The sequence below is a fragment of the Falco naumanni genome, chromosome 13 (assembly GCF_017639655.2).
Source record: "Falco naumanni isolate bFalNau1 chromosome 13, bFalNau1.pat, whole genome shotgun sequence".
NCBI lineage: Eukaryota > Metazoa > Chordata > Aves > Falconiformes > Falconidae > Falco > Falco naumanni.
This window is the reverse complement of record NC_054066.1, coordinates 11,827,840-11,850,932: the sequence shown is the minus strand read 5'-3', so window position 1 is coordinate 11,850,932 and position 23,093 is coordinate 11,827,840. Positions and strand designations below refer to the sequence as shown.

At 36.9% G+C, this 23,093-nt stretch overlaps 1 protein-coding gene across 2 annotated transcripts; it reads right to left on the bottom strand.

Moving 5' to 3' along the window:
* Positions 1–559: 559 nt before the first annotated feature.
* DAW1 (dynein assembly factor with WD repeats 1) lies at positions 560–21,541 on the bottom strand. 2 transcript variants are annotated; one of them, XM_040613910.1, is made up of 13 exons: positions 21,456–21,541; positions 20,156–20,228; positions 17,249–17,390; positions 13,941–13,999; positions 13,169–13,291; positions 11,451–11,550; positions 9,796–9,903; positions 8,649–8,755; positions 5,313–5,415; positions 4,804–4,918; positions 3,642–3,718; positions 1,567–1,729; positions 560–931 (listed from the first exon to the last, which is right to left on the bottom strand). In XM_040613910.1, the coding sequence occupies exons 1-13, from the start codon at positions 21,493–21,495 to the stop codon at positions 897–899; spliced, it is 1,245 nt and encodes a 414-aa protein (XP_040469844.1). In that variant the 5' UTR covers positions 21,496–21,541; the 3' UTR covers positions 560–896. The 2 variants fall into 2 exon arrangements, with proteins under 2 accessions (XP_040469844.1, XP_040469845.1); XM_040613911.1 differs by having other exon boundaries at positions 9,796–9,879.
* Positions 21,542–23,093: the final 1,552 nt, after the last annotated feature.

The following is a 23,093-nucleotide window of genomic DNA, read 5'->3' as shown; positions in this document are numbered from 1 at the left end:
CTCAGCAGAAAGGAAAGGAATGAACGGAAAAATGGGGGCAAATACAAAAAGGGGGCGAGTGGGAGTTTAACTACAGCATGCATGCAATAGTTAATAGCAGTGCAGTTCACAAATGGTTGCTGGTTTTCTCTAGAAATACCAAGTGGAACATTGTATTACAATTAGTGAAACTGGCATTTTAACTTGATACTTTATCACACAACAAAAAAATTACACTAAAAGTTCCCAGAACAAGTGCATAACACCCCTTTCACACCTGAGAGTATTATAACACTGTGGGTATTTTATTACAAGGGTTACAAGTTAAAAATTACACACAACAAAATGGAGCCATCCTACTGGATTCATTCACACTAATCATGATTTCTCCCAGGTGACTAAGATAACAGAGCCAGAGTCTTCTCAGTTGTACCCAGTGAAGAGGCAACATGCATAAATTGAAAGAGAAGAAAACATTCCATTTAAACACAAGGGGAAAAATGCAACTTTTTTACTGTGACACTGATCAGACACTAAGCATGTTTCCCAGAGAAAATCTGGAGTCTCTGTCCTCGGAGATACTCAAAGCCATGCCAGTCCTGGGCAGCCTGCTTGGCTGACAGTGCTTTGGGCAGGGGTGTTGTACTAGATGATCTCCAGGAGGTCCTTTCCAACATTTACTGTTTTGTGATTCCATATCTACCAGACATCAGCAAAGTCAAATCTATCAAAATCTAGGCAACTTTTCTACTTCAGTAAAGCTGAAGGCGAACAAAGAGGGTGAGAGAAAACAGGTTTGAAAGACTGAGTTTATTGACTATGAAAGGCAAAGTAGGCAAATACCAAACCGCATCTTTCCTTCTCTTCAGTCAGTGCCAAGTAGGCATACACCAAACTGGATCTTTCCTTCTCTTCAGTCAGTGCCATATTCTACAGGAGTTATCCTTGCTTCCTAGTAATAAACACACATTGTGAAGGAATAATTTAGCTGTAACACACAATTTAGCCATTTTTGTTAACACCTACATTAACAATCTACCCAGAATTCTGAGAAGCCAGCCAACTATTTTTCTGTCCATGACTAGCAACAGTCTGTAGGACCTAGAGCAACAGTTTTAGCTGAGAGCATCCTGCCTCCCATATTTTGGTAATCCAGTCAAAAGATCAAGGCGATCAAAAATACTCTGTTTGCATCTTTTCCCACTCCCACAACTTTTTGCCTGAAATAAGGGAACCTAAACAGAGTTCAGTGCCAAATACACACAAGGTGTGCTCCTGCCTTTTGCTCATCCAGACCTCCCTCACTTCATTGCATTGTGAAAAAATGGCTTAGTCACTGGTCTGGTGCCAGTATATGCCCATATAGAGATGCTAGGGTATTCCCATGCCTTTACACAAATTTGTTCATGGTCATATTCACAAAAGTGAGGTTTTAGCTTTTTTTGACCGTATTTTAAGTCACTGCTGGTACTTGCATTTCAGACATGGTCCCAGGAAACTTTTCCAACTCTTATTTTTTTTTACCATAACAAGATTTCAAGTGTGTCTCAAAAATAAAAGGAGAAAAAACCTGAATATATTAGTTACCTGTAATGATTAGATCGCCTTTGTAATTGAAAGCACAGGAGAATATCTCATCAGTATGACCCTCTAATATCTGAAGGCACTGTCCAGTAGCAGCATCCCAGAGTCGAGCTGTTTTATCAGAGCTGGCTGTTAGTATACGATTGCCTTTAGGGTTGAAACATACCTTTAAAAAAATATAGAAAAGAGTTATATTAATTAGCAAGCCAATATGCCTAGAAAAGGAAGCATATCTAGTGATTAAAACATGAGAACAGAAGCCAGCAACTGTTGCATTCAGCTTTTCAGCTAAAATCAGGGGTAGCACTCCCCTAGAGTCAACTTTATTGAAATGTTATTACTATTATTCCAATAATTCCAAATTTATACATATTTTATAGAGTTCTACATGAAATAACATACATCTCTGTAATAGAAAAACTTCCACTGAAGGCAACTCATTTTGTCTTCATATTTGTTAACATTCATTGTCAAAAGTGCATGTATTTCCAGATAATCACGTATTATTTTCCTAGCACTAACTGGACGATCCAGGTTTATTATATAATGCAAAGTTGCTTAATTACTAAGGGCAAAATGCCTGTTCCTCAGAAATCCAATTTCCAAGTAATAATCTTCCCAAAGGATCACAGCTACACAGAACATCTGCAGAAATAGACTGACTTTTCAACATGTTCCCAGATGAGCAAATTCTCACTTCCAGCAAGGAAATCATGCCAGCACTACGGACCCTGCTGGAAGCTGTCCCTAACCCACCCACGTGTCAGCACGTATTCAGACTGCATTCCTCAGTGCATCGACACTGAGCGTGAAATATTGCAGTAACTATATTAAGCAAGGAAAGACTAGCCCTTCTGAAATTAATATGCTCTCAGTGGAGTGATTATAATTGCCAAATCAATCCAATCAAAACATGTGAGTTTTGTTCACTAAGAACCACTCCAGTTTCAAAATATTAACATTTCAATTACAAAATACATCAAACAAAAGCAGCACAGACTTAGCATACTAACCTAAGTTAAGTGAAAACTATCCAGTTGAAAGAATAATGAAAAGTTGCAACAGTCAAATATCAAAGTTTTAAAAATATGTACAGTTTGGGAAGTAACTAAATGCATTTGGAACTGAACTTTGGCATGCAAAATTGAGCCAGACAAGTCTTCCAGCAAAGTACATGAGCACACTCCTCATGACAAAGTGATTTTTGAAACAGGCTTTATACTTGCAAGTCCCTTACACACTTCTGAAAATAAGACTCTCCGTGTATTTTGCCACAGAAATATGTTTTTTCTGTTCCGTTCCATAAATTGGGTGTGCAGAGAAATGAAAAAAAGTAAAGAGGAGCAGATCTTGTAGAAGCAAGGAATAAGGGTGATAGTAAAAGCCTCAGAGGCAATAGCTTTAAGATGCCATCAAAAGACTAAAAAAACTCATGCTTATTCTTTCAGAGAATTTGGGGCCCCAAGGGCATAACACAAATGCAATTTAGGACAGGTCAGACAGAAGCTCTATTAACTATGATCATAGTGGGCAAATATTTGGACAGCATCTCTCTCTCTGCTCCCCTTGTTCTCTGCCAAGCGGTAGTGGAGAGCCAGCCTATATACTGTTTCAGAAAAAGGACAGGGGTAAGGAAACCCAGTCATTTCAATGTTAACAAAGCCAGGTATTGATCCCTGGGAGGGATGGACTCCTTAAGTAGCTTGCTGACCGCAAACTTTCAGTTCTAAAGAATCAAATAGTAAATGACACGACAATATGGAAAGATGACTCCTGAAGCCTATAGGACTAGCACACACAATACTATCTTAGCTCAGAAGTAGGGAGCTAAGCTTTTAAAAATACATTTTTGTATTTGTATTTTGTATGTGTATTTTGTATAAATAACATTTACAAATAGCTTTTACTTGAAATGAATGTTCCTTTAGTAAAGACAACTTCTTAGCCAGACCTCTCAGTCTTAAATATTAATGATTTTACCACCACATTCTTTAACAGTATTCCCGTGTCATGGAATAACTGATGGATTGAACGTCACTAATCAAATAAGAAAAGGTGCAAACCACAAACAAACTTACCTTTGAAATTTCACCTCCATGCCCCTCCAGCTTTGCAATGCACTTTTTTGTTCTTGCATCATAGACTCTTGCTGATCCTGTTGTAGATTAGGAGCCTTTTGTGATTGTTATCCTTAAGCATGCATTTCAGTAAGAACATTTTGATAAGGTTGGTATGACCTCATCCTCAGGTTTGATTTTAAAATAGAAAAACAATCTTAACCCAGTTTCCCCCAAGGACAAAGTATGTCAAAAAGGATCTGTAATTTGGTTGGAAAAGGTTGAATTCTTAATGGTTTCTGCTAGAAAATTAACATGTGAATACAAATGTCCACATACAGCATGGATTACTGAGGTCTGTAAATTTAGGATGTATGTACAATATATTCTGAAAGCTTTCATTACAGTTCAGCTATTCATTCTATTTAATAAGCTATTAATTATATTTAATAAGCTATTGATTTCAGGAAAATTTTTACGCTGTCTTATGTTGTAATTTAGCAGCTACAACAAATCAGATGCAGAGTGCCCTCATCCAGTCTAGTATCCTGTCTCTGAAAATGGAAATCAAAACACTTAAGTATGTAAAAATAATATGGTATCGTCAGTATGCACTATAATATAACACTGTACAGACAAATACAAAAATCTATTTATTTATTATTATGCAATTCCTAAAGAAATAATAAGCATACAAAACCGCTGTACACCAATAACAAAGCAAAATTGCTTCTTTCACTACCTCTTTATTGTGTATTCTCTTGCTGTACATATGGAAAGCCTAATAGCAAATGCACCATTAAAATTCCAACTACCTTTTTCATTTAAGCCTAAATTTGAGCCACCCAAATAAAACTCATTTAAATTCATTCAAAAACTATTTACCTAAAAATTTAAGCCTTTTCAGCCACAAGTGAGATATTACCTTGCAATTTTGAAGCTAAAGGGGAAAGACGTGTTGAGTTGTTTAAAGTGTGAAAAATAAGAAAATTTTCACTGGGCAAAACTTCCGAAATTTAATGCCAAACTTTCTGTACTGCAACAAACATTGCTTGATCTATAGTTTTGAGTCATGATACTCCTCTTGCATCAAGCTACATTCAAAGCAAAACCAAAGGAAAAGGACAAAGGTGTTTTACGCTACTATTGCAATTCTTATAGCAGTCCCAGTCACTTAACTTACCATCAGCAGAAGCAGTTGCAATACGCTGGCCAGCATAATCAAAGCAGACATCCAGTACTTCATCACTGTGACCTGTTAAAGTTGCTATATGTGTCCCAGTCATAGCATTCCACAGCTGCATAGATAAATAAAAGTATTTTTTTTTTGCTTATTTTGACTAGTTTACTTGGTAGATATCTAGTTGATCCATAAAGCAACATATATAGGCTCTTTCTGATGTCTGACAATGCATTAACATGAAAACTGGATATAAATCAATAAAAAGTCACTGTTTAGTCACTTTAATGAAGTCCTATTTTTTTCTCCAGTGTATTGATTGAACAAGCTTTAAAATATATATTGTTATTTAACTGGACTTCACTGAAATTATTAAGCTTATAGGTTTTGTATTTACTTGTAAATTCTTCAGTGAATTACATGTACTAGTTTAAAATAATGTTCTTCCATTTGCAAAATATATATATGTATATATCAAGTAGCTGTATTGACTACATATTCAACTTTCTTACCTTGCATGTTTTGTCCATTGATCCAGTGACTATGAGAGAACAGTCCCAGCTGAACTGTGCACTACTAATCTCTCCTTGGTGACCTATTAAAGTATGTAACACCCTACCAAAAAAAAAAAAAAAAAAAATCACATTTTTAGTGCGGATTTTTATACACGAATATAAATTATAAGGAAATGTAAAAAATGGTATCTCTGAGGTGTCAAGTCTTCACCATTTTATCCATTAAAGCAATTAAATGGAGTGGTACAGGTCATTTAAGATTCTGGTACTACATCAATTCCTTTTTTTATCTTTGACACAGAGAGGCAGTAAGGAATAAAATGGAAAAGCCCTCTCTTCTCTTTCAAAAATATTTTAGTGAATGTATTTCCAGTGAAATGTGTTGACCTTCCAGTGCCAGAGACAGACTCCTTTTATTCATCTACATGCAAGGCACATACAGCAAGTTTTTCCACATTACTCTCCCATTATCCTACTTCAGTGAACAGAAAACAGTACATCTTTAAAACTCCACATAATCTAAACCTTTTATAAAATCCACCAAAGATTAAATGGAACTTGATCAGATACTTAATATGTACGTGTTCCCAAGTAACAGGCAAATAATCGCCAAACTGAAATATGATTTCTAATCTGCATTAATCCTAAACTTCTTGCAGCACAAGACTGGAAACACTAGTTCCATTAAATTCTTCAGCTTTAGCAGAATACAGAGGGTACAATTAGCCATTATTGCTTCCTGTGAATTAATGGCCTATAAAGAAATGAACCCTAAAGAAGATTAATTTTATATACATATAAAAGGATTAGTAAACCCAGTTATTATCACAATGCTAATTAATATCACTGTACCATTAATAAAAAAACTGCTTTAACTAATGGATAAACTAACAACTAGAAAAAAATGAGTTTGACTGAAATGTTTTTATTCATTGCATAAGATATATAACGGTAGTTGTATTAATATATATGCTAAATGAACAGCAAAGCAAAATCTTCTGAGCACCTAAATTTTCTGTTTATGACAACAAAAACTTGATATTTTGGGGGTTTTTTGAAACATCTCAAATGAGATTTGAAAATACTCATGTCATTTTACAGAATTACTCCTTTTACTTTCTAACAATTGCGCTGCTGTAATTGTCCAGACCTTTTTACAATAAAACCAAAAATCAACAAGCAGAAAACAACAGCGGAAAACTTCTTAATTTTGTGAACATATTATCTGGCCAATAAGACTGCTGTTATTGTAATACCTAATACCCAGAATACCTAATAATGAAAAAATTGTTAATTTAAAATGTAAAAGTTTTCATTTCCAAATTTCAAAAAGGCAGCTCAGGTTTCAAGCTTCAATGTAAATATCCAGTCAATAAGCAGAATAAATAGCAACATATGGAACATATCACAGAAACCACCATCTATCAGACACACAATTAGAAAGAACCCAGAAAACAGGCTTGTCAAATGCCATCAAAATTTTCCATTAAAATTATTAAAGAAAAAAAAAATCACCCAAAAAATCAGCCTTCAGTTTTCAGTGAAATTGAATATATGGATGCTCTAATATTTGCACCATAATTGCAAATAAGAAGAAACCGTCTGTCTCTCAGCATTCTGGTGTCTACCACTCCTGACCTCAGTTTTACAGGCTGTTAATTTGTAAATGAAGCTCTGAAGACAGCTCCAGCTGAACTATAGATGACTGTATCTGCCACGGAGAAAATATTGATGAAATACAGACCTGTATTATAAAGGATGTAATACACTTTTTTGTTTGTTTGATTTTTTTAATTTTACGAAGAAAGTCTTGAACCTCCTTGAGATTTCTTGTCCCTACATAAACTTCCCTCAGAACAATTCTGGATACCCACCCAGAATACAACTGAGGAAGAGACACTCAGAGTCAGCCAGCAACACTAAAACAAACGTCAAGTTCAAACTCAGATTTGGAAAGCAGTGTTTCTGATGTATTTCATACGGTGAAAGACAGGCACATACAACCTCACCTACCAGATCTTTACAAATCTATCTGAATCTGTATACAGCAAAGTATGATTTGCTCACAGTCTTTCCGACCTCAACTTTTCATTATTACTAAATGTATACATGTCCAACTGCCATCTAAAAGCCTTAATGCTAGCCTGGCACCATTATATTGCCCACTAGCTCATCACCAGAGCTGCCAGTGTTTAAACAAGAATTTTCTCCTTCATATTCCACTTCCTGCTACAGACCCCGAGGTGAAGTCCACATTCATTTCTTAGGAGAAGAGAATGCAACATGAATATCCCAAGGCTTTGACTTCACTGCAGTCTCACACAAGAAGCTGGAAGAAGCAGGTGTTTTCAAACAAAAATATTTGCAGGCTGAGTGAAGTTGAATACAAAGGTCCAATTCGTTGAGTACCTCCTAAATATTTACCTGCCACACATTAAACTGCCAGTGTTGAATAAGCTCATAGCTTTGGAGCAAGCCTTAAATGATGCACTATGTGTACATTATTTTTTAAATCACATAATCACTTTCATTTTTAGGTGATACATGTTGTTTATTATCCCAAGATATCACTGTACACACACTTTCCTTTTATATATAAATTTTAGAGATACTCCCCTTGCTCTCACAAGAAGAAAAAAGGCATGACATGTCAGAAAACATAATAGAATCATTATCTTCACAAATTACTTTGTCAGTAATCAGGGCAATCATTTCATTATTCTACTTATACAGAGTTTCCAGTTGAAAAAACAAGTGGATTTGTCAGGATAATACAACAAGTTCATATTTAGCTACTAGGTTATTATTTGCTGGCATCATAATCAAGACATTTTGTTCTTTGCAGTCAGTGGCCAAATTTTCTCCTTTTTATAAATTTATCCTGATATAAAGGATTGTGACAAGGAAAATAGTCCTTGTATAGTTTTTAAACACAATGTGGCCAGACTAATTTACTACAACATAAAATACACTTTCTTTCTACCTAAAGAGTCTGATCCATCTAGAAACTCTAAACACCTTCCAAACCATTAGTTGCTATGTTGATGAATTATTTTCCTGTTTGGAGAATTCATCAGTAACAAACACAAGATCTGTCCATTGTCTGCCTCATCAGATGGAAATTTAGAACAAAAAACATATACAAAAGCATTTAAGAAGCAGCATTCCTTTTCAGCAGAACATAGGGAACAGGAGGAACAAATGATAAAATGAAGGAATGCATACTCTAAATGAAGCAAAAATACAGGGTCTGTAATTTGTACCTCAATGTTGAGTCTTTCATTTGTCACTAAAACATGTAATGCAAAATTATATTTATTAGTACTTTAGTACCTGCGAGTGCCAACATCCCACACTGCTACTGTATGGTCAAAGGAGCCCGTGATAATCCTGTCTCCAGTGGTGTTGAAAGACAATGCGATGATTTCTGCTGAATGTCCCTGAGAGAATTTTAAAAAAGAGGTATGAGGATGCAAATTATGACTTTTCTAATAATGTAGTTTAACATGTAGCTTTTTTTCAGCAGCACAATCCTTCTATAGCCCTTCAATATATTATTTACTGTGTTGTCCAGTATATCAAAATTTTGACAGAAAGATCTACTGGACTGTGGAATAGTCAATATTCCAACAACTGCAAAGAGTCAGGCACATCACTTAAGCAGTGAGCAACTGTCCAGTGATATCATCAGTACATATTTTCCATACTTGATTTAAACAGAATCACATTTTTTCAACAATACATACTGAAATAAGATAATTTATTTACAGTAAACTATAGTACAGTTTGTCATTGATGGTGGTGGAGAGAGTTGGAAAAATAAATGAAAGCATACTTATAAGCTAAAGGTTGACACATTCCATTGCTCTTTGCTCTGATCAGGGCTCTAAGGAAGGGAAAGTCAAGGAAGAGAAAATACCTCACTCACTCTGTAGGCCACACACGCCAAAGCAAGGCTATGCACTACCTGTTATTTACGATTTATGTAAGACAAATTAATTGAAACAGCAGAGACCAATCTGAACCTGTGGAATCCCAGCAAGCCATGTAGACCAAAGAGACATCACAACCTAGAGGTAACTGGATGGCTGTCTTCTGCTGATGTCCACAGGAAAAAGATTCATACAGATGTAGCATCTGACATTAATGTTCTCAGAGTTACTTTATGTTAATGCAGACAAGGTCATAATTGACAGTATAACGACATGTTTTAATGAGCAATGCAAGGCATTCTAACCTATAGCAATAATGCCACTGAAATGAGAAAATCTGTCTTGATAAATAGGACTTCTTACAGAACACCATAGCTTTGTCATTCCCTTCAAGTTCTCTTAATCTGCTTTTTAACTGCAGTCACTGTGGGACCCCCTGGTAAAAGAAACTCTACAAGTTTGGAAACTATTTAGGAAATACTTTTATCTCAGTTAGAAAACTAAGAAAGCAGCCAACACCTTTAAAAACATGAGGCAAGCAAACATACGCTTAAAGTGACTATTTCTTCTCCCTTCTCTACATCCCATAATTTGGCAGTGGTATCCAAGCTCCCAGTTGCCACCAATGTGCTCTGAAGATTAAACGATAAACATACCTGTAGCAAGAAACGTTGGATGGAAAAAGTTTGGAGAGTAATGATATACATTTTCTCAAAAAAAACCCAAGCCAGGATTAATATTTTTAAACAAGACAAAAGCCTGACTTAATATTTTATGGCATACAGAGAAATTGCAGAGTTCTTCCAACAGCTCACTAAAAGAGCAATAAACCCTTATCCCATAGCTCTGGATGACTACTCAAATCAAACAGACTAGTTGGCTGCTCTGCAGTAGCAATACATTAAAAAGACTTACTGGAAGGTTTCCCACATTGTTTTCTGAAGTCTGAATTAAAATTCACTATTTAGGTGCTTCATTTCTGTCACAAGTAGTTCATAAAGTTTTAATGAAAATCAAAGCAGAAGCAGTACGTTGGTTCATTAACAGCACATAGTTAACTGGCATAGTTAACAAATTATTTTCTGCTGGCTATTATCTTCTACTAATTATTTGTTAGCACAACTCATAACACTTTGGGTCTAATCTAACCCCTACAGAAGTCAGCAGAAATTGAGAGGCCTTCCAGTACTTACCTATCTGATTTGTGGAAGCAAAATCACTGCAACCTGTCTCAATAAGCAAACATGTTCTCCATTGTAAGGGATAACGGTTTCAAAGTATCCAGAGAATCAAAAACTCACTGAAACCAACCTCACCTACTACCAAGCTAAATCACCATTTTCTCACACTAGTTATAGGCCTCACAATCTACAGATTAAATTCCAATTGTTTCCAGAAACAATTTCCAGAAATGCTTTATTGCATAATGACTATATATTTATATATATATATATTTTTTATTTATTTATTTAAAAATACATTCTGCATTTAGATTTGCCCTGATCTTTTAAATCAGGTGACATGGTGCATCAAGATATTTGCTATTGCTAATAGGGGTCCTAGTGCATTGGAAAGGAAACCAACCATTTTTAAGCTTACACTGGGTTCGTTTCATATTATCTTTGACATTTCAGCATCCCACATATACCTAGTTAACACACTTAAAATTTCAGAAATTCCTCTGAGCCACTGTGCCTATCTATTAGCACAGAATTGTTCATAACTTATGATTTCTGCTATAGCTCCAATTGGTCCTGTATGTGAAGTACAGGTCTTAGTGTAAAAGACAGCAATACAAGTAATGATGTTCTTGTGCATTTAGTTCTACAAATATGAGAGGCAATGCAAGTTATCTAGGAAAAAATGAGATATGTAAATAAATCAAGGAATAAATATGTGCTACAAATTGAAAATTCCAACTGCTATGGTATTTTTCAAAGATGTTTTAACATTTAGTAAACAAGGGAAATTGGAACAAGTGAAAAATAAAACTACCATTTCAAACTGTATACAATGGTTTATTCCATTTCTTAAGAACTGTCAGAACATCTTTCTTGCACTGCAGAAATGTTCACAATATCTGAACGTGTGAATAGATGCAGCAGAATAGCTGCTCCTTCCATTGTCACAGGGACTTGGCACCCACGGCCATCAATGGTGGTGTGAGGAAACAAAGGAATAAGAAACATCCATCAGTACTCACTATTTCTGCACTATGTCCTCTGAAAGTATGATAACATTTTCCTGTTTCTGTACTCCACAGTTTGCAGGTTTTATCAAAAGATCCAGTGGCTATCTTGTCACTAAAGAGAAAAAAATCCTGTCATTTTTATTTAAAAAGAAACTGACTTCCAAGATAGCAGAACTCACAGAAACGATACCCAGTTGTCAAAGCTGGCATGCATTTTGGTGCATTCTGCCACACTACAAGATCCTGGAGCAGGATTTCACAAACAGAAGTTATGTTAAGGGGAAAAAATTAGCACAAATAATTAGTTTTTGAAGGCAGCACCGTGCACAGAAGTGTTCATAACTGATGACTAACCTACATAAGGGATGAGGTTATCTGCTGTACTTCCAGTTGTATTTAAAAGTTATGTCATTTCATCAGATAGCATCTGTTTGATAAATAAACTCTTTCTAAAAGCAGCTTACCCAAATTTCAGAGGTCAAATTCCACTCCCACTGAAGTCAGTGGAAGAGTTGTGACCAACTGCAGTTAAAGCAAGACTGAAGTGAGGTACCCAGAAAATGCAGCAAAGGACACTGTATCAAAACTTAAAGATTAACCAAAAAAGTTCTTTTTTTGCTGAACTTTTACGGTAGAAGTAGCTCAAGGTTCTCACAAGGTTTTTATTTGCTATATATTGCTTCTCTGCTTTCATGTTACACTCTGTTGATCTTTGCACAGGTTTTTGCCATACATTTGTTTCTTCAACATATATAAAAGAATTTGATTAAGTGCTTTTAAAAAGTAAAGAATACTATCAGATATTGTCAGAGTGGGTTCTAGGTTGGATAAAGTCTTTTCATTTAGAAGGAAATGATGATGCTCCAAATAGCATAAGAAAAAGTCTTTAACATTTATTTCCTGATGTTAACTATGTATCACTTAATTGATAAATAGGACATCTGACAGTGAAAGAAGTGATGTGATTCAGTATGAAAATAGGAATTAATTTCTCTTATTTTCCAGAGAAGCAAAATGGTTTACTCACAACAGCTTTCTCAGGAAGAAAATAACAGTGAAACTTCAATAGCTAAAATGTAATTCCCTTCACCTAACAGGTAGCAATTCTAACCTAGAGCAGTTATTGCAGAAAACAGATGCGTAAGTTCGTATTTGACATTCATACAGCAGCACCCTGTGGATCTCGTAAAAATTACTCAATGACAGTGACACTTCTAAATCGTTCTAACAATAACAAGTGAGTAACACCAAATGGGCAAATCCACTTTCGTTATGACAGAAATGTTCTTTCTCCTTAACTGAAGCAACACAAGCTGTCCTAAGTATTTATATTTCACATCATATACAATTAATTACATGGAGGCAGAAAAGAATGATTAATGTTCAGAACAAAATCTGATCATGCAGATATTATTGAAAGAAATCTGTGTTTAAATATATTAAACTGACTCATATACATATTTTTCAAGACACTGAATATCTAATTAAATTTATGCTTTGAATTTCTAAAATTAATTTTTAAAAATTATAGCAGAAAACGTTTGAATGTACCTCTTATGCAAATAATATACAGTGTCATCCCATGGTGATTAGTTGCAGTTGAACTTTACAAATTCAGAATTTGAATTCTTTCAATTTGAAATAGCCTGTTTTATGTTAAAGTGACAGTTCTGTATTTGCAAAATAACATGATTAACAATTATGATGCATCTCAGAGAAAATATATTTACCCATAGGGATTATTGAATGCTATTGCATAGACAACGTTTCCATGTCCCTCCAGTGTACGTAGCTCTTCTCCTGATGCAGTGTCCCATACTTTGCATGTTCTATCATAGCTTCCAGTGATAAAGCTAAAGCAACAAGAAATTCATTTCTGAATACAGTAAATACCTTACTGGTCCTGGAACATAGTCAAATGAGTTGTTTCCACAGATTTCAGTTAGCACTGTCTCAGACCCTGAATCTCTTATTTTTTTCAAAAATGTAAATTACCATAGAACTTCCTCTTTTTTTTTTAAGATTACTCATTAAAAACACTTGTTTCTAATCTTTAATGTATTTCAACTAGAAAGCAACCTGCTGTTTTCAAGACATGAAGGAAAAAATGATCAGACACATGCCTACAGTTAAATCAATTAACATGTAATTCCACTACATGAAACTCCTAAATGAATTCATGTGAAAGACTCATTTAGCTTTTAGTAATATTCACTTTATTGCCATAAAGGTGCTTCCTTCTAAAGTACAGTAATTGCCAACAAACTATCACCTTGGAAGAAAAAAATTACATAAATTGAATCTTACCCGCTACATTTTTGCATCTCCTATTGGTTCTCCCATGGAGACCTGAAATCTAACCTCCAGTCATGCTTGAAGCTGCTTATAGGCAGCACAGCTGAATTCATTTTGCAGCAAGGTAAGAGCACTGAGATTCCCTTACAATGTAATTTACAAACATAAAATTAGTGATTACCTATTTTGACTTTGAAAACAACTTACCGGGAACCAGATTTGTTAAATGCTACATTGGTCAGTGGCAATATATGTGCTCTAAGTACCTGAAACAGAAGCAGGGAGAGAGAGAAGAAAATAACGTTTGATACAGATAAAAAACCCCAAAACAATTACTCAAAATTCTCAATAGGTTAATATTTTCTCCTCCTCCTGTCAAATTAGCAATTACAAAATCCCCCATGCTTTAGCAGGTTATCGCTGCAGATACTATATAGCATTTATTTCAAATTTAGGTTTTACTTGAATGAACTGTCTTTTCCCTATGATTCCTTTTTCTCTACCTCCTCTGAGACCAGCAAAGTGACCCTAGACCAGAGCTGAAAGGGCAAAAACAAATGAGTGAGGAGACCATGCCTGGTGAGATCACTGAAGAAAGAAATTCCAACTAACATTAAGCCTTATATGGTGAATCAAGAGATCCAGCTTAGTTGAGTATTTTGAATCCTTTAGGTTACGGGATGCTTTCAACTAGTATATGGTTTTGTTTTAAAAAACAGAAAGAACAGAAATAAGCCACATCTACATCCTATGAGGCCATGACAAAAAACGGCATGCAGAACCATCACAAAGATATTTATCAAAACAAAATTCAAAGAAAGAATGTCAAATTTGGTATCTGCCTGTATAGTGCAGGTTGTGGAGGTCATTGTTTTTCAAACATTGCTTCTAAGGTCCTTTAATCAGACAGTATATACATTTCATGTAGATAATCTTGTAGCTATAATAATACATACATTAAGGTTTATTAAATATAGGTGAAAATGGTTTCAGATACTGCCAATACAGTTCAGCATGCCATGAGACTTTGAAAATGACCAAAAAAACACAATCTGGTTCATGTTTGAATAAACTGGCTACTGCATAAGAGGGTTTGTATTTGAACAACTTTCACTTATTAGAAGCTGGCTTCTGCTCAAGTCTGAAGCATAACAAAATCATAACCTGGGAAACCACAGCAATTTCTGACAGTGAAGTAAACAGATGATAAAAATACAGCAGTGTTCCACTAGGTCTTCTCTGTAGTGTAAGAATGAAGAAGAAATGCTTTATGAGCAATGTCATTTAATAACTGATGTATTACCAGAGTTTCAACTTTTTGTTCTTATCTTATCTCTCAGCCACCTGTCTCTAAAAAGATAACAAAAGTGGGTCAAAGATCTGCTCGGAAGAGTAGGGACTGATCACAATGGAAACAGCAATGGTCAAGTGAAGGACTGAGAGGGAGGGAAACAGAAAACATTTTATATTAAAGAAACAGAAAATTCTGTTCTCTAGAGAAGGTAAGTTGAGTTGTACTTTCAGCTACAGCAGTGGGAATGGGCAATCAAGATGTGGAAATGAAAAAAAAATACTTTGCTTTTTTTTAAAACAGCCACAGTATACAAATATCTGCATATGAGAATGGATAATTATGGAAATTTATGGAAATTCAATCCATGACATTTTTAGGGCTCCATGCAGGCAGCTCTGAACAACAAACCTACTTAACAATTATTAAAAAAAAGGGAGGAAAATGAGATGGGTTTATGTTCAGTGTCAGATCACGGGACTAATTCTGTTCTTCCAAAGCCCAGTGCTGCTGTTGCTTCATCCACAGAACTCCAAGCCAGCAAGAATTGCTTGTGCAAATGATGCAATAATAAAACCCTAATGCAATATTAAAATAATGTACTCCAGTTCTGCAAAATCGGCTAAAGCAGTCCCTAAAACAAAAATCTACAAATTGCTACACCATACCGTTACTACGTAATGGTTCAAAACCTGAGAAACTATTACAAAGCTTGTTTCTCTGCAGGGTGCCTAACACACCACCATCACCACAATTACTGGAAATAACAAAAAAATGGGTTTATACAGTCATTTAAGATTATGCTCCAGTGCAAAAGGAAAAAATATTCATTTACAAACCCCACAAACACATGGAACACTGGGGGGGGGGGGGGGCAGGAATTCTCATTCCTACCCACCTCTTGTACTTTATTAGTATCTCAGAAGAACCTGATACTCATGTTTTATTTACAAGCCTTAAATGGAACTGAAATATAAGACAAATTCTTTTCATGTATTTCTAACTACCCTTCATTGAAGGATATAAGCCAGCACTGATGGGATTTGCCTGCTTCTAGTATTTCCAAATACAGATCAAATGTGGCACTATACCCAACAAAGAACAAATGCATTGTTTACACTGAAATTTGAATAAGCATTTGATGATTTGTCAGTCTCTGTGATGAACAAACAATTTTAAAAACTTGTGAAAAGCAAGGCATTATCTCAGTTGAGAGCACACCTTACAAGATAACAGGAAGTTTTCAAATTTAAGATGCCTTATTACATAGCTCTGTTTTCAAGGTTAAATACACAAATCTCTGCAGAATCCACCCAGATGTGTACTATTGGTCAAAAGAATCCAAGGTATATCTATCACCATGCAAGGGCTTTTTTTTAGCCAAACAAACCAACACAAAACTTCTCCCTTTTCTCTCTAAAATTCAGGTAACAGTAACAGAGCACTGACCAGCAGTTTTTAACAGCTACACGTTGCCATCTGCTGACACAATAAAGACATAACACTTAATTATTTCCTATCGCAACATGAAATCTCTGGAAGTAATTGTATTCTTATTTCCACGATTAAATACAATTAAACCTATTCTCTTCTGACAGCCTGAATCCTGGATTTGAAGCTCTGAAAGGTCTCTTTAATCACTGTTCTTAAAAAGCTGACTCATTTAAAATAAATTTTTAAAGTGCTGTCTGTAAGCTGAAGATCAAACTATCAATATTCAAACATGATAGTAATAGCAGAAAGTAATGACAACTCGTAGTACTGTATGTAGCAGAATATATAAACCCCCCAGAATTTTCACAAAATGATGAACAAGTAGACAAGGGTATGAAAATATTTTAGGCCTTTCCCAACAGCTAATTTACTTGAGGTCTATTTACAGGTTTTGTTTTAACGTAACTATGGATGTTGCTGGTCCATAGAGTCTTATTTGACAAATAAGAGTATTATTTCTCTCCATCTGAAACATACCTTTGTACATAAACCTGTGCAAACAGTGTCTAGGAAGAGTTACACCTCCCAGCCTTTTGGGGAATTCCTGGCAGACATAACCCAGCAAGACTCAGTCACTCTAAACAGTGCAGAGATGATTGAAAAGAGCCAAGAAATTGGTTATAAAAGACCAAACTCTGCTCTCAGGCACAATATGCAGAAGTAAAAACATACAACACCACAACTGAAACCCCCGCAAAACACCCAAAATTATCTTAAAGACGCCTCTGACCTTAGACAGATAGAACTTGTGATCCTCTTTTTCCCCTAGCTTCTCTTGCAATCTTCGTACTAAATGTATGACCTGCTCCTTGCACGAAGTGATGAGAGGTTCTCCTTTTTGAATTTCATCTACTAAGGCTATGGCATCTGTGCTAATTATGAAGGAAAAAAAAAAAAACAATTAAAAACCTGAAAACTCAAACCCACTAGATTTCATCCTCTGGCAATAATTACAAATACAAAACTAATATTATTTACTTGCAGAGAAACTGAAGTACGCAATTAAATGATATGCATTTATGGCCTCATTCTCTAAAGGCTTAAAGAAATATGGATAAATCTTCCTTGGTTTGTGTACTTCCTTCTCTTACTAAAGTTGTTCAGTAAGATTTAACTTGCCTGATAACAAATTTACCTTTCACAAGGGTTTCCACAGAGGGTCAGACATGGGAGATGTGTATCCAAAACTATCAGTTTTGGTATGAATATCTAAATTAAAGTGGAATTTCATAAATTCCAAATGAATTGCCCCTGAAGAAGCAACAAGTTAAATTATATATGAAAAGTGTTAAAATTATCTCTGTCTGTGGCTTCACAAATCTATGCTTGTTCCTGTAACTCCTAGTTGTGGTAATAACTTCTAAAATGTGGTCTGCAGTCTGCTGATGTCCATGAAGCCCCCAGGAAGTAGTTCACAGCTCATCTTGAATTGGATCATCTTTCCATCAGATATCCATCATCCTATCCATCAGATAAATTGATGATTCCTAGCCATCCATGAGAAACAGGGTTGACAGTACCTGGCAGTCAAAGCACCAACATACACTTAAAATGGGTCTTGGCAAGAAAACCTAACATTTCTGTTAGTATGTAAATGATTGCAGTCTAAAAGGGATTTTCTGTATCAGTCCTCTAAATGGGAGCCACTAACAATCCCATAAATTAGTATTCTCAATGTTTATATTGATGTTCAGTAACACCAGAAAACTTAGGGTTTTCACAAAGTGACTTCTTAGGTTTTACCCAGACGACTAAGCTGGGAAGTTCCAGGTAGACAAAACCAAATAATTTTTAAATTTGGATTTTTCCTTGTATGTGCAGCCTACGTTGTCTGCTACTTTTGTGCCACATGCAAGATCTCTTCCATATCAATTAAGACAATCACATTACTTCATGCCCTTCTGCCTAATGAATTCCATGGATTTTGGCAACTTTATTTAATGGAATTTTTTTTATATTTCTGAAGCTTTTCCTGCCAGAGCTGGCATAGTAGAGCTCATAGGCTGACTACTATGATCAGAATCATATTAAGGCTCTCAGATTTCTCTTTGTTTTTTCTTTTGGGTGCTTAAAGGGAGACATTAGCTGGAGGAAAACTGAAGAAACAGTTTGAGAGCTGAATAAAACTTGATAATCCTTCCATGGTGTTTGATGCCAGCCAAAAAGTTCTGTGAATAAATCCACTAGATGTGAAATTCAAATTTGTGAAGTGTTCCGTACTTTTTATGTGTACAAATAGCTAATGGGAGGGAATGAAGTAGAGGGTACCACACTTTTCTCAGTACTATTCACTGAGAGGACAAAAGCCAATGAGTACAAATAAAAACAACAAAAACAACTAGGAAATTCAATCTGAACACAAAAATATACTTTTTTGCTGTGAGGGTGGTCAAACACTAGAATAGGTTTCACAGAGAGGTTGTGGAGTCTCCATCCAGAAGATATTCAGAACCCAACTACACGCAGTCCTGGTCAACCTGCTCTAGTTGACCCTGCTTTAGGTGGTCTCAAGAAGTCCCTCCCAACCTAAACAATTCTCTGACTCTGTGACATGCCATTGTATCTGTCACTGAATGCACAAAATAGCCAGTCAAATAACCTTTCAAGCACTGGTGAATAAATTATACATAGCAGCATTAAAGCTAATTCCGCATAGCAACTTGTTACATCGACATTCTCATCAGAACAAATTTGGCCTATTCCTCCCAAGGAATACACACACGAGTTTCAGACTGGTGCCTTCTAACTGTCTGAAAGCTAGAGGCAGATGTGACTGAGTATGGTCCTACACGTAGCAAGTCTCATTTGCTTCCTCATGAAGTGACCTCTGCCTTCTATCTCACTTAAAGATATCCTATCAAACTTAAATCTAAACTTGACTTTGAAATACATTGTAGCTTTAATTCTTCAGTTAGGCCAATCCCGGAGTTTTAGGTATACCAAGCTCCTGCAATTTCTCTCATCATCTGCAGGAGACTAGACAATCAGGTTATGCACTCATACTTGTTCTTTCAAAAAAGCCGACTGCAATTAAGTTTGAAGCAGAAGAAAGCAGAAAATTTCCATTACTTGCAACAAAAGCAGATACTTAGGTTTTCCACACAAACATATGAGAGGAAATCACTTACTTGCTTACTTTACACCACCTTGCTTATGGTTGTTATGAGGATTAATTAATTAACAAGAGATATGAACTGATGACTAGTTGTTATTTCCAGGGATTTAAACCAATGTAACTGGGGATTGAGTTAGACCCACTTTTTGAAAGCATTCTGAAGACCAGAAATACTATTACAGGACCTAAGAACTAACTGTCACTCATCACAACATTACATTAAGCACTGTGTATTTCGGCTGGCTTTGTACAGGCATCTTGATAATCCTAACTCCATAAGCAAAAAGAGGCTTCAACTCTAAACAGAGAAGCATGATGGTAATGACCAGCTGGAATCCAAAATTCTGTATTTAAAATAGTAGGAAAATGACTTGACTACGTTATTTGCTTTCCTCTGTGTGTGTGTTTTATTGAACAAAGACATAGCTGACCTCAATTATGTTTAAAACAGTCAAATACAGTTGCCCATGAGCGTGCTATAAAACAGCAGAGTGCCGTTAACTGAAATATTACCATACTTACTCAGGTCTAAGATCAAGTAGATCTATAGATCTGGTCTTTGGCTCACTGTCTTGTACATATTCCAAAATAATTCCTTTAAAAAAGAAAAATTTAATAAAAGAGTCTTAATTAAATGTCCAGGATTTCATAACATGCACTGTAGGCAGGAATACTTCCACTTTTATCACTCTACTAACTTCAGCAGACCTACTTCCAGTTCTTGGAACTAGAAGGATGTTAGCTGTTCTTGCTAAGAGTTAGCAGGGTGACAAATGACTCTGAATGTGTTTATATGATAAAATATATTTAGTGTTATTCTTTATGAGCCATTTTCTGTTCTGGAAATGAACAAGTTCTTTTTTCCCCAAAAAAACTTTTTGCATGAGTTCATCAGGTCTGTTTTCAAAGAAGCTGTCCTGAAGATACCTGCTGTACTTTGGTGTTCCAAGAAGCCTGGAAAACATGTTTTACAAAACCTGTTACATTTATTTCAGTGTTCTCAAAGGCCTGTGTGCACTAATGTACATAAAATTGTAAGAGACTTCCCATTTCTAGGTATGCTCTGGCACTTTTGTGCCTTCTGCTGAGCCGAAGTATTAAAATGTTTAACCGCATTGCTTCCTGTTTTGAAGCAGTTGTTAAGAGTCCTGCCGCTCGTTGGTTTTCTGTGGCAAAGGGCAACTTAGATGAATTTTTATGTCATTTTGCATTTTACCAAGTCCATAGGAAAAGTTTTCCATTTGAAAGAAAGATCTGTTATCACACTACACTCCCAGAGCTGGCCATCTCCATCTTGTTTCACTTCTGAAAACGCATTAAAGTCTCCCGAGTTCATGATGAAGACAGCTCAGCAGCAGAGCTTTTCAAACCACGGTTCTGCTCAGAAAACTCACAAAACAGAGAGAGAAAAAATAAGAAACGTGCCAACTTTTTGCTAACAGGCCTTTTCATAACACATACATCATTTTTTGGTACGAACTACCATCGCTTTCGAACTCCTTACTGTCATGCAAACCAGACCGCCCTGATTGTGCAATGATAAGTCGTTAATTACAGCCCGATCGGCGATGAGCTGCGAGTCTCTCAACCAACCGCAGCGCCGAAACACCCGCACCTCCAGCCACCCCAGCGGCCGGTGCGCGGCCTGCCCGCCTTCCCCCACCCTAGCCACGGCAGGGGCGCGGGGAACCGCCGCCACCGGAGCGCCCCCGCCGCGCATCCCTCTCAGGGGCGCCCAGCGGCAGCCCCAGGCCCGGCCCGGCCCCACCGCTGCCAGGGCCCTGGGCAGGGCACGGCCCGACCCCCCCGACCCGCTCCGCACCCGGCGGGTAGTAGCGCAGCAGCAGCCGCCTCAGCCTCATCCTCCGCCGCCGCCGGCCCAGCGCGTCGGGCCGCCTGCCATGGCAACGGCCAACGGCGCCTGCGCGCATGCGCCCCGCGGCGGGGCGGGCGGCTGGGGCGGGGGCCCATCATGGCGGGGCGGTGGAGCGGCGCTCGGGCCGCGGCCCGTTCAAGGTCCTTCCAAGGCCCCCAGCCCGGCTTTTGGCACCTGCAGGGCTGGCGCGGAGAGCGGAGGCCCGTGAGGGAGCGGGCCGCCGCCGGCGGTAGCAGAGCGCCATTTTCTTCCCTACTCCCAGTTCTTTCTTGTGAATTCATAACGTCCGGGGCTTTTTACTGCGATTTTATTTCAGCAGAACTATCCGTTTTAACTGCAAGATGCTAGCAGGGTAGGCATAGCCAGCAGGAACCCCATCGCTATTTATACAAGCGTAGGTTTGCTTTCTCCCAAGTGCATAGATTTGTAGTTATCCTCGCTGAATTCTATCCACCTTTCATTGTCCTTTCAGTTGGTATTGCAAGGCTTTCCTGAGGTTTGTAAACAGCTCGTCTTGACCACCCTGAATGCCATCCACCAGAGCTGCTGACGCTGTGTAACCCATACAGAGCTGCGAGGGCTCTGGCCTGCCGTAGAGGAAGCATCAGGTCTTCAAAGGCTAGCTTTCACTAAAAAATGATAAAATTTGGAGTGCTAAAGAGCCACAAGTAATGGCACAGCAAATATATGAAAGCTATTTGAAAAGCAAATAGACAATTAGTCAGGAAAGTGGGCAGAGATTAACAAGAAAATGAAAAAAACTGATCAGCTTAATTTTTTTTAGAAGGTAAACTCAGGGCAGATACATGTGTATGAAAATACCATTTCATCAAAGACAGAAAAAAATACATGTATGTGAAAAGAGATAACTAACACTGAATCATTGAAAGATTGTGTATTAAGAGAGCTAAAAATCTGAGTCGAGCTTCATGCAGAAATGACTGTAGAGCATCAATAGGGGGAAGCAGCAAACACATTTTCATCTAGCAAATCTCATCGCCCACATTGTTGACAATGGGTCAAACAGAAGACAGTCCTCCTGCTCAGTGTTTAACAATATGTGACTTTTCCAAAAACACCCATATGGCTCCCCACAGCTTCACTTTGAAGATAGTCCTTTGGTTTTTGAAAACCAGGAAGTAAAATACAATGGCCAATTCAAGATTTTCTTTGGGACATGACTGGGGGACAAAGTGGTCTCTGGGGTTTTCATCCCTATTTGTTTATTTAAATCTTTTGACTTGCTTTTATGTGGAAAGTCTTGAGACAGATAAGAAACATTTTTATTGAAAACAAATAATCCAAACAGCTTTCCAACTGAATTGACTTACTTGGACCAAACCCTCTTCAAAAATAACTTTTTGAACTACCCTGAGTCTTGGTGGTCTCCAGTTTCTTAACAGCTTTTTGTATTTGTTTAGCATGGTATGTATCCACCCAGATTATAATTTCAGAATATAAATATTTTTCTGTTCTTTTAACTTAAGGGACCTGAACAATGAACATGGCATGGGCACTGCTTCCTATGTTAACACCACCTTTGATCTTCGTAAACACACATTCACACAACCTTTCTGGTGCCTT